The 12,167-nt window shown below is 41.3% G+C and overlaps 1 protein-coding gene across 1 annotated transcript in view; it reads left to right on the forward strand.

The window, feature by feature from the left end:
• Window positions 1–1,718: 1,718 nt before the first annotated feature.
• Window positions 1,719–12,167, forward strand: part of LOC126176598 (uncharacterized) — a 290,206-nt gene continuing 279,757 nt past the window's right edge. The window contains exons 1-2 of the mRNA XM_049923759.1: window positions 1,719–1,749; window positions 10,577–10,731. Of these exons, the coding sequence (XP_049779716.1) occupies window positions 1,719–1,749; window positions 10,577–10,731 (186 nt within the window). The remainder of the gene's footprint in view (window positions 1,750–10,576; window positions 10,732–12,167) is intronic.

Raw genomic sequence — 12,167 nt, forward strand, 5'->3', positions numbered from 1 at the left:
CCGGCTCCTCCTCCTCTTGTGATCCTTGTACAGAGTATTCTTTGTTACTAGCTGAAATTTATTACAGAACTCATTTATTCTTCCTCCTCTCTCATTCCTTGTCCCAAGCCCATATTCTCCCGTAACCCTTTCTTCTACTCCTTCCCCTACAGCTCCATTCCAGTCCTCCATAACCAACAGATTTTCATCTCCCTTTACGTACTGTATTATCCTTTCAGTACTCTCATTTTTTCTATATCCATCTTCAGCTTGCGACGTCGGCATGTATACCTGAAACATCGTTGTCGTTGTTGGTTTGCTGTCAGTTCTGGTAACAACAACCCTAGCACTGACCTGTTCACAGTAACACACTCTGTGCTCTCTTTCCTATCCATAACAAGTGCTACCGATCTACTATCTATAGAAACCCATACAGGCAAGCAGCGACCCCTGGGGTGGAAACACCGCATGGTGTAAGTAGCACAAGTGATTAGGGAAGGAGCGCAATCTATCTGAGTTTGACCGAGGTCAATTGTGATGGCCGCAAGCCCGGCATGAGCATTTCAGAAACTGCACGAATTGTCGGGTATTAGAAGAGTGCTGTGGTGAACGTGTTCAACACGTGACGAAACGTTCAGACGGTGTGGAGTTGTGCGGCCATCCCTCATTACAGACTTCGGACGTCGTGAGCTGGGCAGACTGGTAAAACAGGACAGGCGGCGAACTGTGGCGGAACTAACATCAGACTTTAAAGCTGAGCAGAGTACAAGTGTGTCTGATCACACAGTGCATCGAAAACTCCAAACGATGAGCCTCCATAGCAAACGACCAATGCACGTGCCAATATTAACACCGTGACATCGGCAGCTACGACTGAAATGGGCACGTGGCTATCGGCACTGGACGATGGGGCAGTGGCAGTGGTGTAATGAATTCCGATTCCTTTTTCATCACCCCAATGGGAGGGCCGAATCCGTTGTCATTCAGAGTAACAGCTGCTTCATACCTGTACTGCGGGGGAGATACAATGTGGTGCCGGCTCCATTATGCTCCTGGCAACATTCTCGTGGTCATCCATGGGTCCAGCGAAGCTCGTGCTAGGCGCTATGACGACCAAGGTGCATCGTAGTCGGCCTACAGACCACGTACAACCCTTCATGAAGATCCTGTTTCCCGACAGCAGTGTCAGTTTTCAACAAGATAACGCGACATGTCACAAGGCGAGGAATGTGATGGAGTGGTACGAGGCACGCAGTAGTGAGTTCCAATTGATGTGCTGGTCCCCCAATTCTACAGATTTGAATCTGATTGAACACACCTGGGATGTGATTGAACATGGCGTCATACCCCATCGCCCCCTACCCTCCACCCCAGAATTTACGGAAATTAGGTAGTTTGTGTGTGCAGATGTGGTGCCAACTTCCTCCAGTGGTCTACGAGTGCCTCATTGCTTCCATACGACGACGTGCGAAAGGTGTACGTACCAGCTATTCAATTGGGGTCGTTATGTTCTGCGTGATCAGTGTACTTTTAAAATTGTGTACCCTTTGTATCTTCTACCGATACTTACTAGTTGTCCAACATGATATTTTACATTTATAAATGCATGTCACAGATGTAGGCGAACATAGCTGCATGTTATATAGACTCTGTGGCCTGTACATAAGTTACATGTTTACTTTATATGGCAGTTACGTCAAATGCAACCATGAAATGTCACTTCCTTACAAATGACAGCGATGATGTACATGACAACCCGCGTGCTCCGAGGTAAGGCGGATTTCGTAATCTAACATATTAAAATAAACAGTGTTGCAATTGAATTCTAGGTATCCACATAGATGTTTGCTTTCTAGATGGAATTCAAGCCGAACGTGGTAAAGAATTCATGACGTGTATGTCAGTGGTATATAAAAATGTAATGTTAGTGGGCTTACGTTTCTGGTATAATGTACACGTTTGTCATGTTGTAAACGTCGATATACATACAACTGTTGGTTGTCCTCTGTATCAGATGCCAGTGACGATGAGTTATTCATTTAGCCAGTCTCCCTCCGAATTGTATAATATGTTTTCTAATATTATCTGTAACTGGAGAGAAAACATAGTAGATTTCAATCAGGCAAAGAAAAGAAAACGGGCCTTAAAAGTGGATTTGGGAGTATAGCGGGTTTAGGCATCTTTAACTTAATTATGGCGCTGAGTAGTGAAACGAATTGCTGCTCTCTCTGGGATTCGTACACAATGAAAAAGTTTCTGACTGAATTTCAGCAAAATATGGCCCGACAGCCTTTGAGAAACAAAGCACTTATTCAACATATTGGCATAACGAAAAGCTGTGACACCGCTCAGAGTTCACAACAATCTTCATCAGATTGGTGGGGAATTCAAAACTGAAGAAGGAATCAGACCATGAGATTATGTACCACCAAAGCCATCTACAGAAATGTTTCGGAAACTAAACCCGCGAAAAGCAGAAGAAACACTTGTTAATACCTTCGTTGTACGGATGACAGTGCTCTGTTTGCGTCTGATCGAACAAAAGAACTCAAGAGATCAACTTTGAAAGTAAACATAAATCTCAGTTCAATCGAGACTAAACTAACTTAGGATGCTATTAGCACGTCCAAAAGAAAATACTACAAAGTACCAGTGAATTCATAGCAAAAATTCCTGGAGTACTTTTGTTATATACAGAGTGAAAGTTTTCGTTTCTTAAACACACTGTCTTCATATTAAAAATTTCTGTCGTGGGAGAGTATTTTTTCCGTTGAAACTACCATAATTAAGATGACGGTTTTTCTCATTCTGCATCGATGTCATTTGTTTCTGACTGAATGCTGTTGCCATCTTCCGGTGTAAACATGCCTCTGTTTACACGTCCTTTAACTGTTCAGGAGCTTCCTGTCTGTTTGTTTGGCTCATTTAATGTGGCACGAAACACCCCGAGGCGCGCGCCTCGCTGTTTTATCGGCAGCCGCGTCGCAGATAACGGGAAGTCGGCCCTCAGGCTGCTGTCACAACGCGTAATCGCGTCTCCGCTGCCTCTGGGACACTGGCCCTGTCTCGCCGCACCCAGGTTTATGTTTCTGTAACAGACTTTTCCCAGAGTGTTTGTTGTGTACTGCCATCGCCGATTTTCACTTGGCCATTCTGTAGTGGAACACCCCACCTTTCCGAGTCAGCTTGTGGTGTTAGAATCTTGCCTTTATTGTTGTTCGCTTATTGTTGGAGACTCTGTAAATCTGTTGAGAGACCGTTCTTATCGCTCTTCAGATACTCCCCACATTCGTCTCAGATTATTGGACCTACTTACTCTTTACTTTTTCTTATCATGTCAACACTGACCCACAATATTCTAGCGCAACGCAATCTGACTGACTAAAAAAAAAAAAAAAATGCAACCTGACTTCAAATAATTAATTCAAAAGAATGGTCCTACTAAAGAGAAATCCTGCCAATAACCTATACATTTCATTAAGCACTTACCTCCCAAAATTCACAATTACGCGAACTACTGCAATACAGCGAGTGTCAATACTGCCAGCTAAATAAAAGAGTCTAACTACTAGTCTCAACTACTAATAGGCATGTGGTTAGCAAAGGAAAGACTTTCTTGCAAACCAAATAATGTATTTTTTTACACTAGTAATGTGACATCCAGTTCAGACACAAACATAAATCGTCATTGATATCTAGTACAAAGGTATATAATCATGAATAATATCCGATCTCCAAGTCGAGCATGTACAGATCGTTAGCCTACGCTAACACTTCTGACCTCTACCCTCCATCAATGCTAACTTCTCACATCTAACATCCATCACTGCTGGCTGTTCACCTCCAACTGCCCTACAGTACTTCCATCACTGCTGGCGAATAACTTCCAATTGCGCAACACTACTGGCGATTAACTTCCAACAACGAGTCCAACAAGCCACAGAGTCACTTAGAAAGAAATCGCAGTCAGAGATCCAATGCAAAGCGCTACACAGCGCTGCCCACACAGAAGCGGCCCACTTACACGTTCTGCGAAATATGGCTTGCATATCTTCAGTTTTCTTCCTCTTACTACTTCGTTATTTCGGTCTCATATTTACTGTGGATCTAGACGGGAAAGTTTGATATATGTTACCTACGAGGGTTCTAAGGTACGCAGCTAGAACACCAAATATACCTCACAGACGTACTTTTCTATTGAAGAGTAGTACTATTGTTGTGATTGTTATGTGCATTATCTGATCCATCGTCAATATTTCGATAAGTAATTTTGCATTTACACTGTAGAGCCATTACTGACCACAAATCAGTAGGCATCCAGTTGTATAGAGCTGTTGCTGTGTCCAGTCCACCTTTCATAGACATGTAAACGTCTGTCCCGGGATTATCAGAAACGAGTACGAGGATAAAAAGCATAAAATGTATAATGCTACTAAGAACGTACTGAAATACTCATCTAGAAAAGGAAAGGTGTTCTACGTGACCTTTCGTCCATTATAGTGTCTCCTACACTCTTTATAAACGAAACTGCAGAGAGAACGGTTGTCTCCAGTAGCCACAGAAATAAAATAGGAATAGCAGAAGCAGGGCTTAATGAGAAAAGTAAAATAATGTAAAAGAGTTTCAAAGGCAGGTTGTCACCACCCTTGCTTGATATCTACATGGAGGGAACAGTCTGAACAGGGAAAAGGAATTTTGAAAAAAACCAATGGTAACATCATTCGAACTGAATCTGAGAATGTCTTAGAACAATTTACAGACTGTTCAGCTTAGTGTTCAGGTTGGAGAGACAAGACACAGACACAAGTGATGGAATGAACAACAAATTTCTAACTTTCGGAAAATTAATATTGAATTGACTGATCAAGTTCCTTAATACTGAATCTGGGATACAGTTAAAAAGATAAAGGGGAAAGTAATCATTTGTAGAAAAGATAATAAAGACTTACAAAGCATCAGAGTTGCTGCAGAAAAAGTGTTTTTGAAGCCAGACTACGAAAGATGATCGAATCAATTGAATAGATCAAGGTGCCACAGGCAACCATCTTCTTTAAACCGGTGTTGCGGCTGTGCCTGTCTACCTCACTGACCTAATTGGACATGAGATTAATGTTAACAAGTGTAGCCGATCACATTAATCGAAGTGTTACTTACGGATGCACCAGAAGCTTCGGATACATCTCCTTTGAAGGGTTGATGGCATTATTCTGAAGGTTGATCGGATAAAAAGCTGCAGAGCTTGGACATATGACAAAATAAAATCTACTTTTCGCTTGTTGGGGAGAAGAATTATTGGTCCTCGCTAATAACTGTGCATATTCTGTATTTATGTTACATGAAGCGAGTGTGATCAGTAAAGGGCACGGAGCTCTGTTGATCTTCGGAAAAAATATCAGAAAAATAAACGCAACTATTTTTCCAGCAAGTGCTTATGACCTTTCGCATTGGAATTAAAGAATAACTTGATTTATTTTTTTACTTTTTGTTTCTTTTTCAAGTAAATGCTCATCTTTCACGGACATGATCGTCATGAATCGCTTCCTTCCTGGCCCCGCCCATCTACAAATACCCTTGTTTGACCTCTTGCACTGCACTTTTCTCCTGCCACACCAGTGTACGCTCCTTCCTCGTTCTCAGTATTCGAATGACCACAAAAATTGGTAATGGCGAGGTCTACAGGAGACATGTGACTGACAAATGGTTCAAATGGCTCTAAGCACTATGGGACTTAACTTCTGCGGTCATGAGTCCCCTAGAACTTAGAATTAATTAAACCTAACTAACCTACGGACATCACACACATGCATGCCCGAGGCAGGATTCGAACCTGCGAGCATAGTGGTCGCTCGGTTGCTGACTGTAGCGCCTAGAAACGCTCGGCCACACCGGCCGGAATGTGATTGACACTATTTTCGTCTTCTGGAGAGAATATGAATTTATTGGCCCCAGTCTCACTTCCTCTAGCAAAAGGCAGCCATTGAACAAAATTGCACGGGCAAAAATTGTAGTAGCAACCAACCAGGTGTTATTCGTCAGGCGATGTGTGTCATGCAGTTGTTCTATTACCTCTACGGCTTGCCCCTTTGACTGTTTCAATACTACAATACAAACCAGGAATACCGCACACTTCCGTCTGTACAGCAACGAATCGAAATGAAGGAATGAAAATGTTCGTACCACTAGAATATGCACGGCGCATAGAAATATATGAAATTGAAACGTGGAAATTGGAACAGGAGAGAAACTGTGATTGGAAATGTAGGAAATAGAAACACGAAGAGAAGATAAGTTATTAGTCAATCGTGTTACAGTACAGAAGTGGCTAAAAAAGCTCAGGCGACAAAAAACGACGGTTTTGAGAAGCTTGTCATACGATAAGTAACTTAGTATAGATGGAAATTATGTTAAAGAGTCCACGATCACACAAAAAAATAGACTGTCTTTTAATAAATTTGCTGCTGTGACATTCGATATCAAGAAACTTATTTATGAGAGCTATTTGCAGGATATTTGACGAAAGAACTGAAAAGAAAACATTCGAGGATCTGTTAGATGACCATCGTTTCGGCTTTACGAAAGGTAAAGTTGCGAAATGTGCAGTTCCGACGTTGCGCTTGATAATGGAAGTGAGACAAGATAAAATTAAGAGATGTTCATTGGACTAGAAATATTTTTTCGTAATGTAAAATGGTGCAAGATGTTCTAAATTCTCAGGAACAAAGGTTAATATACGGTTTGTGCAAAAACCAAGAGAGAACGACAAGAATGGTAGCCCAAGAACGAAGTGCCTTGATTTGAAATGGTGTAAGACAGGAATGCATTCTTTCGTTACTTCTATACATTGAAGGAACAATGAGGGAAGCAAATGATTGGTTTGTAAGTAGGATTGCAATTCAGGGTGAAGGGACATCAGTTAGAAGAATGGCATACGTCATTTTAATCCTTAGTGAAAGTGAGGAAGAATGGACTGTACAATATACTGAGTGCAGAATGAACCGAATAAAGACGAAAGTGCTGAAATGTAGCAGAAATGAAATTTGTGAAAAGCTTAACATCGATATTTGTTACCAAGAAGTAAATGAAGTGAAGGTCTTCTGCTACCTTCGAAGCTATATAACACGCGACAGGCGAAGTAAGAAGCACATGAAAAACAGATTAGTAACGCCGAAGAGAGCATTCCGGCTGAAAATAAATGTCGGTGGTAATTAGAGAAAGAAATTTCTGAGAATTTACGTTTCCTGCACAATATTGAAATGTGGACCATGGGAAACCGGAAAAGAAATGAATGAAGTGTTTCAGATATGATGCTATAGAAGGATGTTGAAAATTAGGTGGACTAATAAACATAACAACTCAGAATGTTCTCTACAGATTCGGCGAGAAATTGAACATGTGGAGGATAATGACAATAAAAAGAGATGGGATAATAGAATGTGTGTTAAGATATCTGGGAACTATGGCCATCAATCAGATATCAGCAAGTATCTCCCCCCCCCCCCCCAACCCCCTGTTACGTTTCCTATGCTTGAAATCGATAAAAATAAATTCTGAACCCCCAATCATCAGTGTTGCAAATCCAACTTGTAGATTTCATCAGTATGATGCGAAGAATTTTAATGGATGCAGTCACGTAATTGGTTTCTGGCCTCAGAGTTCACTTCTACTATCGGGTTTTTCTGCAAGCCATGTAAATACTGGTAAGTCAATACATGTATCCATAGTACAGTATTTATTAAGTAAACGGCTTACGAAATAATTTCACAGTACCAACTACCATTGGACATGATTTAGCACTGTTGCCAATAACGATCTGGATGGCATTCAAATAAACTAAAAGTACTTCAAGTCACTCTTTACTGCGTTTAGGCTTACCAAATTAAAATAAATGAAATTTTTACGAAGAAATTTTCGTGCTTATTCCAAAACTTATCTACGATTTTGTGAGCCTATAATATTTCCGAAGCCATGGAAAATTTAATATTATAAGGTATACATCAGTAGTATTGGTTCACCTGAAGTGTTTGGGTTACAGTGGTTTGAGTAAAAACACGATCTTTTGTCCTCCAGCATGTATTGAATAAACGTTACTTTCAAAAACAGACTTTTAAATCATTTTTAAGTCGTCCATAACAGTTTCTTTTTTAATACGTGGTATAAATATGGATTTAGCCAGAAGAGTAAGTCCCCCGTCAAACAAATTATCCTTTTAGTTGTTACAGATCCTCAAATAAAAACAGCAAAACGTTAATTTCAACACTCGAAATATGGATTTCTTGCAAATCCTAAAATATAACTTGATAACTACTGTATGTTATCTATGAAATTAGAAAGCAATCAGCTGTGTCGTGCTGCTGTTATAAATGTACCTTGTCTATAAGAACAGAATGGAATTCATGTGATAGAAATTTAGGTTAGGGTCAAAGAGTTTCTTGTCAAGTGTAGAGATAAACTTTGCTTCGATAATCGATTATGATACTATCACATCATCACCATAGTACACTTTAGCGCATAAGTATTCTATAGAGTGAAAAATAATTTTCTTTCAAATTTTTTCCTTTTTAAAATGATTAAAGGTTAATGACATTCGGATTTTGCAAGTGTTTTAGTAAACCACCAACTAATCAGTCCATGAAAAACCTGGTGCATCCCATTAGAAATTTTTTTATAGACTGATGAAATATTTCTCAGTACACGTCTTCGCAGAAAAGAAGTCTATCTGTTCTGGCGCTACCACAAGCACCGGAACGAAGACGAAGAACGCAAAAGAAGAGAAGGAGGTAAACGACGTTGACCAGTGGTGCGCTGATTAGGACCGCACCACGAGAGGAGCGACACCTGCAAGAAATAAATATAAGCGCCGCTGCTGCCACTCTCAGCCGGAAATTATCGGACTGTATTCGCTGGATATTAACACGGCCTCGCAGAGAGTGCTACGGACCGTTATTACTGATCCACAAACTGCGTTACAAACTTGAATGACCTATGACTTGGTTGAATGTCGCCCATCGCTTGCGACACCTTTGTAAATACAAGTTAAGTATTGTCAATCTGCTTTATTGAAACAGAACTACTAATGAAACTTCCTGGCAGATTAAAACTGTGTGCCCCACCGAGATTCGAACTCGGGACCTTTGCCTTTCGCGGGCAAGTGCTCTACCATCTGAGCTACCGAAGCACGACTCACGCCCGGTACTCACAGCTTTACTTCTGCCAGTATTTCAGTAATTTCATATCAGCGCACACTCCGCTGCAGAGTGAAAATCTCATACTGAGAACTACTAATGTTATTTGCCTGAATTGTTGTACAGCATTCTGAAAACGCAGCATCGCTTAGGCACCCTATATGAGACATGTGGGCAAGATCCAACACAACCTGCATTGCGGGTACACACTTGTTACAAAACATATTTCCTCTGCTCCACGTGTCTCCGCAGCGACACTTGCTTCACCAACGCTCTGCACTCCCTTTTAGAATGGACCAAGTTGAAACGTGTGCACTCTGCTTAGTTTGTAAATCATTTGATCTCTGGGCTCTTACTTTTGAAATGGCGTAAATTGAAGATTTACTGACAATAATAATAATAATAATAATAATTTAATAAAAATAATACTGCCGTATCCATTATATAGAAACTGTTGTCCTGCTGTCAATTTTTTGATTGTCTGTTGTGGACAGCACTTGGATGTGTGACTATCTGGTCTGCCGAACGCTGTTGGCAAGTGGGGGTGCACAGCCCTTATGAGACAAACTAAGGAGCTACTTGACTGAGAAGTAGCGTCTCCAGTCTCATAAACTGACACACGGTCGGGAGAGCGGTGTGCTGACCACATGCCCCTCCGTATGCGCATCGAGTGACGCATCTAGTCTGAGGATGACGCGGCGGCCGGTAGGTACCGTTGGCGATTCGTGGCCTGTTCGGGCGTAGTTTTTTTTTTTTTTGTGATGTGAATATTGGATAAATTCTGATATCAGGACTGCCTACAACTCGGAGATGGCATTTTCATAACGCGTGCCTTAATTTTACGCGTTTCTTAATTTTACTGTCACAGATGCATGGTAGAAAGTGCGTGTGTATTGGGTGGACTGTGTGAGGAACAAGAGGGTCATCCTTTCATTTCCTAACCTGGAACCTCTATCACACTGTGTCACAAATTAATGTTAGTATTTATTAACATAATTATTGGTGATTTATGTAATCAGTATTAGAGTCCTACGAAATGGTGATAATAGTAGTCATATTTTGAAAATAATCTAGATTCATGATCGAAACATCATCGGATGTTATTGTTTTTACCCCTCAGAACATTTCATACCTCAGGATGAAATTGCACCCTGGTTGGTAGACAATGTAGCTGTAGAGGGTAAAAAACGTAGGAGGAGACCGCGATTGGAATACATCAAACAAATACCTGCGAACGTCCAGTGCAAATACTACTACGAGATGAAGAAGTTGGTACGAGAGAGGAATTCGTGGCGCACCGTACCAAACCAGTCAGAGGACTCAAAAGATTGATAAAGAAAAAGAGGATATTTGTGAATAGTCCGGACAGTGAACCGTGTGGCGAAAAAGAAGCTTTCTGCTTTTTTCGTCCTCAGTGTTCGTAGTGGCAAACGGCGGGGTGACAAAGGTCACGCAGGCCGTCCCTCAGAATAAGCGGCGGAACCTGGTGTGCGCAGACGGCGGCTGGCAAACAATGCGTGGGGCAAGACCGACGGCGGCGGCTGCGGCGGCGGCGGAGGCGACGGCGGGGGTGAAACTCAAAGGAAGTTCGCTGCGACCGAGAACTAAGGCGCTCTTCAAACGGCTCCAGGGCACTCTCCAGCGCAACGCCAGTGGCTGTCTCCTAGCAACAGTTGTCTCCTCTCTCTACGGCACTCTACTAGATTCCTACACAGCGGTTTACTAAATAATTAAGCGCAAAGAATAACTGTTGTATCCTTCGTGCGGGTGAGCATATTTTTCACTCGTTTACGTTATTTAGTTATCGAACATTCCAGAACGAAAACGCGCCAGCGAAACGAGTAATTGCGACTAAGAATATGATACACACGGCCTGGAAAGTGAGGCACACAGAAGACATGATCGGATCTCATTCCAATTTCGTACACGTACACCCCATTGGCGGGTATGTAAATAATTATAAAGTTTAATTCTCTGTGACATGTAGAAAGGCTACCAGAGTGCATTTGTTTGTTTGTGTTTATTGCTGTTATCAAGAACTGTCTCCGTAAACATATAGAAACCGTTTAAACTATTGTCTTCATAACACAATTACAGCAGTTGGTCAAAGTAACAGCAAGCAGTATTCTCAGCTGTTTTGTGTTTTGACAAAATCTACTTTGTCTGTGGTTTTGTTTAATAAATCACCATTCGAGCAGAAACTTTTAGTGCTCATCACATACTTTCTCATGGTTCAGTTCGTACTGATTAGAATAATCACTACACTTTTTTTCAATAACAGTAACGCTACTCGCAGTTTCGATGTCGAAAAATAGATAGCAGAGTGGGAAAGTTTCTGAGCGGTACTCTACAGATAAATCATACAAATATAATAGACCAAGAGGTAGAAAATTTCGAAGAACAAAGTGGATTGGGAACCGGTAGATCACGCACATACAATACATTCTTTGTCGAACAGCTGACAGAAAAAGTAACCGCATATGGACGGGGTTACATATCTTTACTTATCTGAGGCTAGTATGTGACAGTGTACAAACCAAAAGTTACTGGAAAACAATGAAAGACCAAAACGTTCCTGCAGTGTATATTAACTCATTGGAAAAGACGTAATGGCAAAATAAAATTATAGTCAAAACAAGTAACCGTCCTTTGAAGTTTATGCTTGACAACGGATTTAGAGAAAATTGTTTGTTCGAGATGTGTATTGACGATGGCCCTACAGACTGGTGGAAAAAATGTCAAAGTATGGGCTTTTGAGTAGAAAACGAGGATTTATTTAGTCTACTGTTCGACTGCAGTTGAAGATGAAAAGCCGGCTTAAGTGACCGAGCGGTTCTAGGCGCTAAGGTCTGGAACTGCGCCACAGCTACGGTCGCAGGTTCGAATCCTGCCTCGGACATGGATTTGTGTGGAATGGAATATGGTGATAAACGTTGTATAAACGTGGTGCGTGATTACAGAGTGGAAGAACATGACCAAACCAAGAAGGTATAGTGGTTCACCTTC

The sequence above is a fragment of the Schistocerca cancellata genome, chromosome 3 (genome assembly GCF_023864275.1).
Source record: "Schistocerca cancellata isolate TAMUIC-IGC-003103 chromosome 3, iqSchCanc2.1, whole genome shotgun sequence".
In the NCBI taxonomy this organism is placed as follows: Eukaryota; Metazoa; Arthropoda; class Insecta; order Orthoptera; family Acrididae; genus Schistocerca; species Schistocerca cancellata.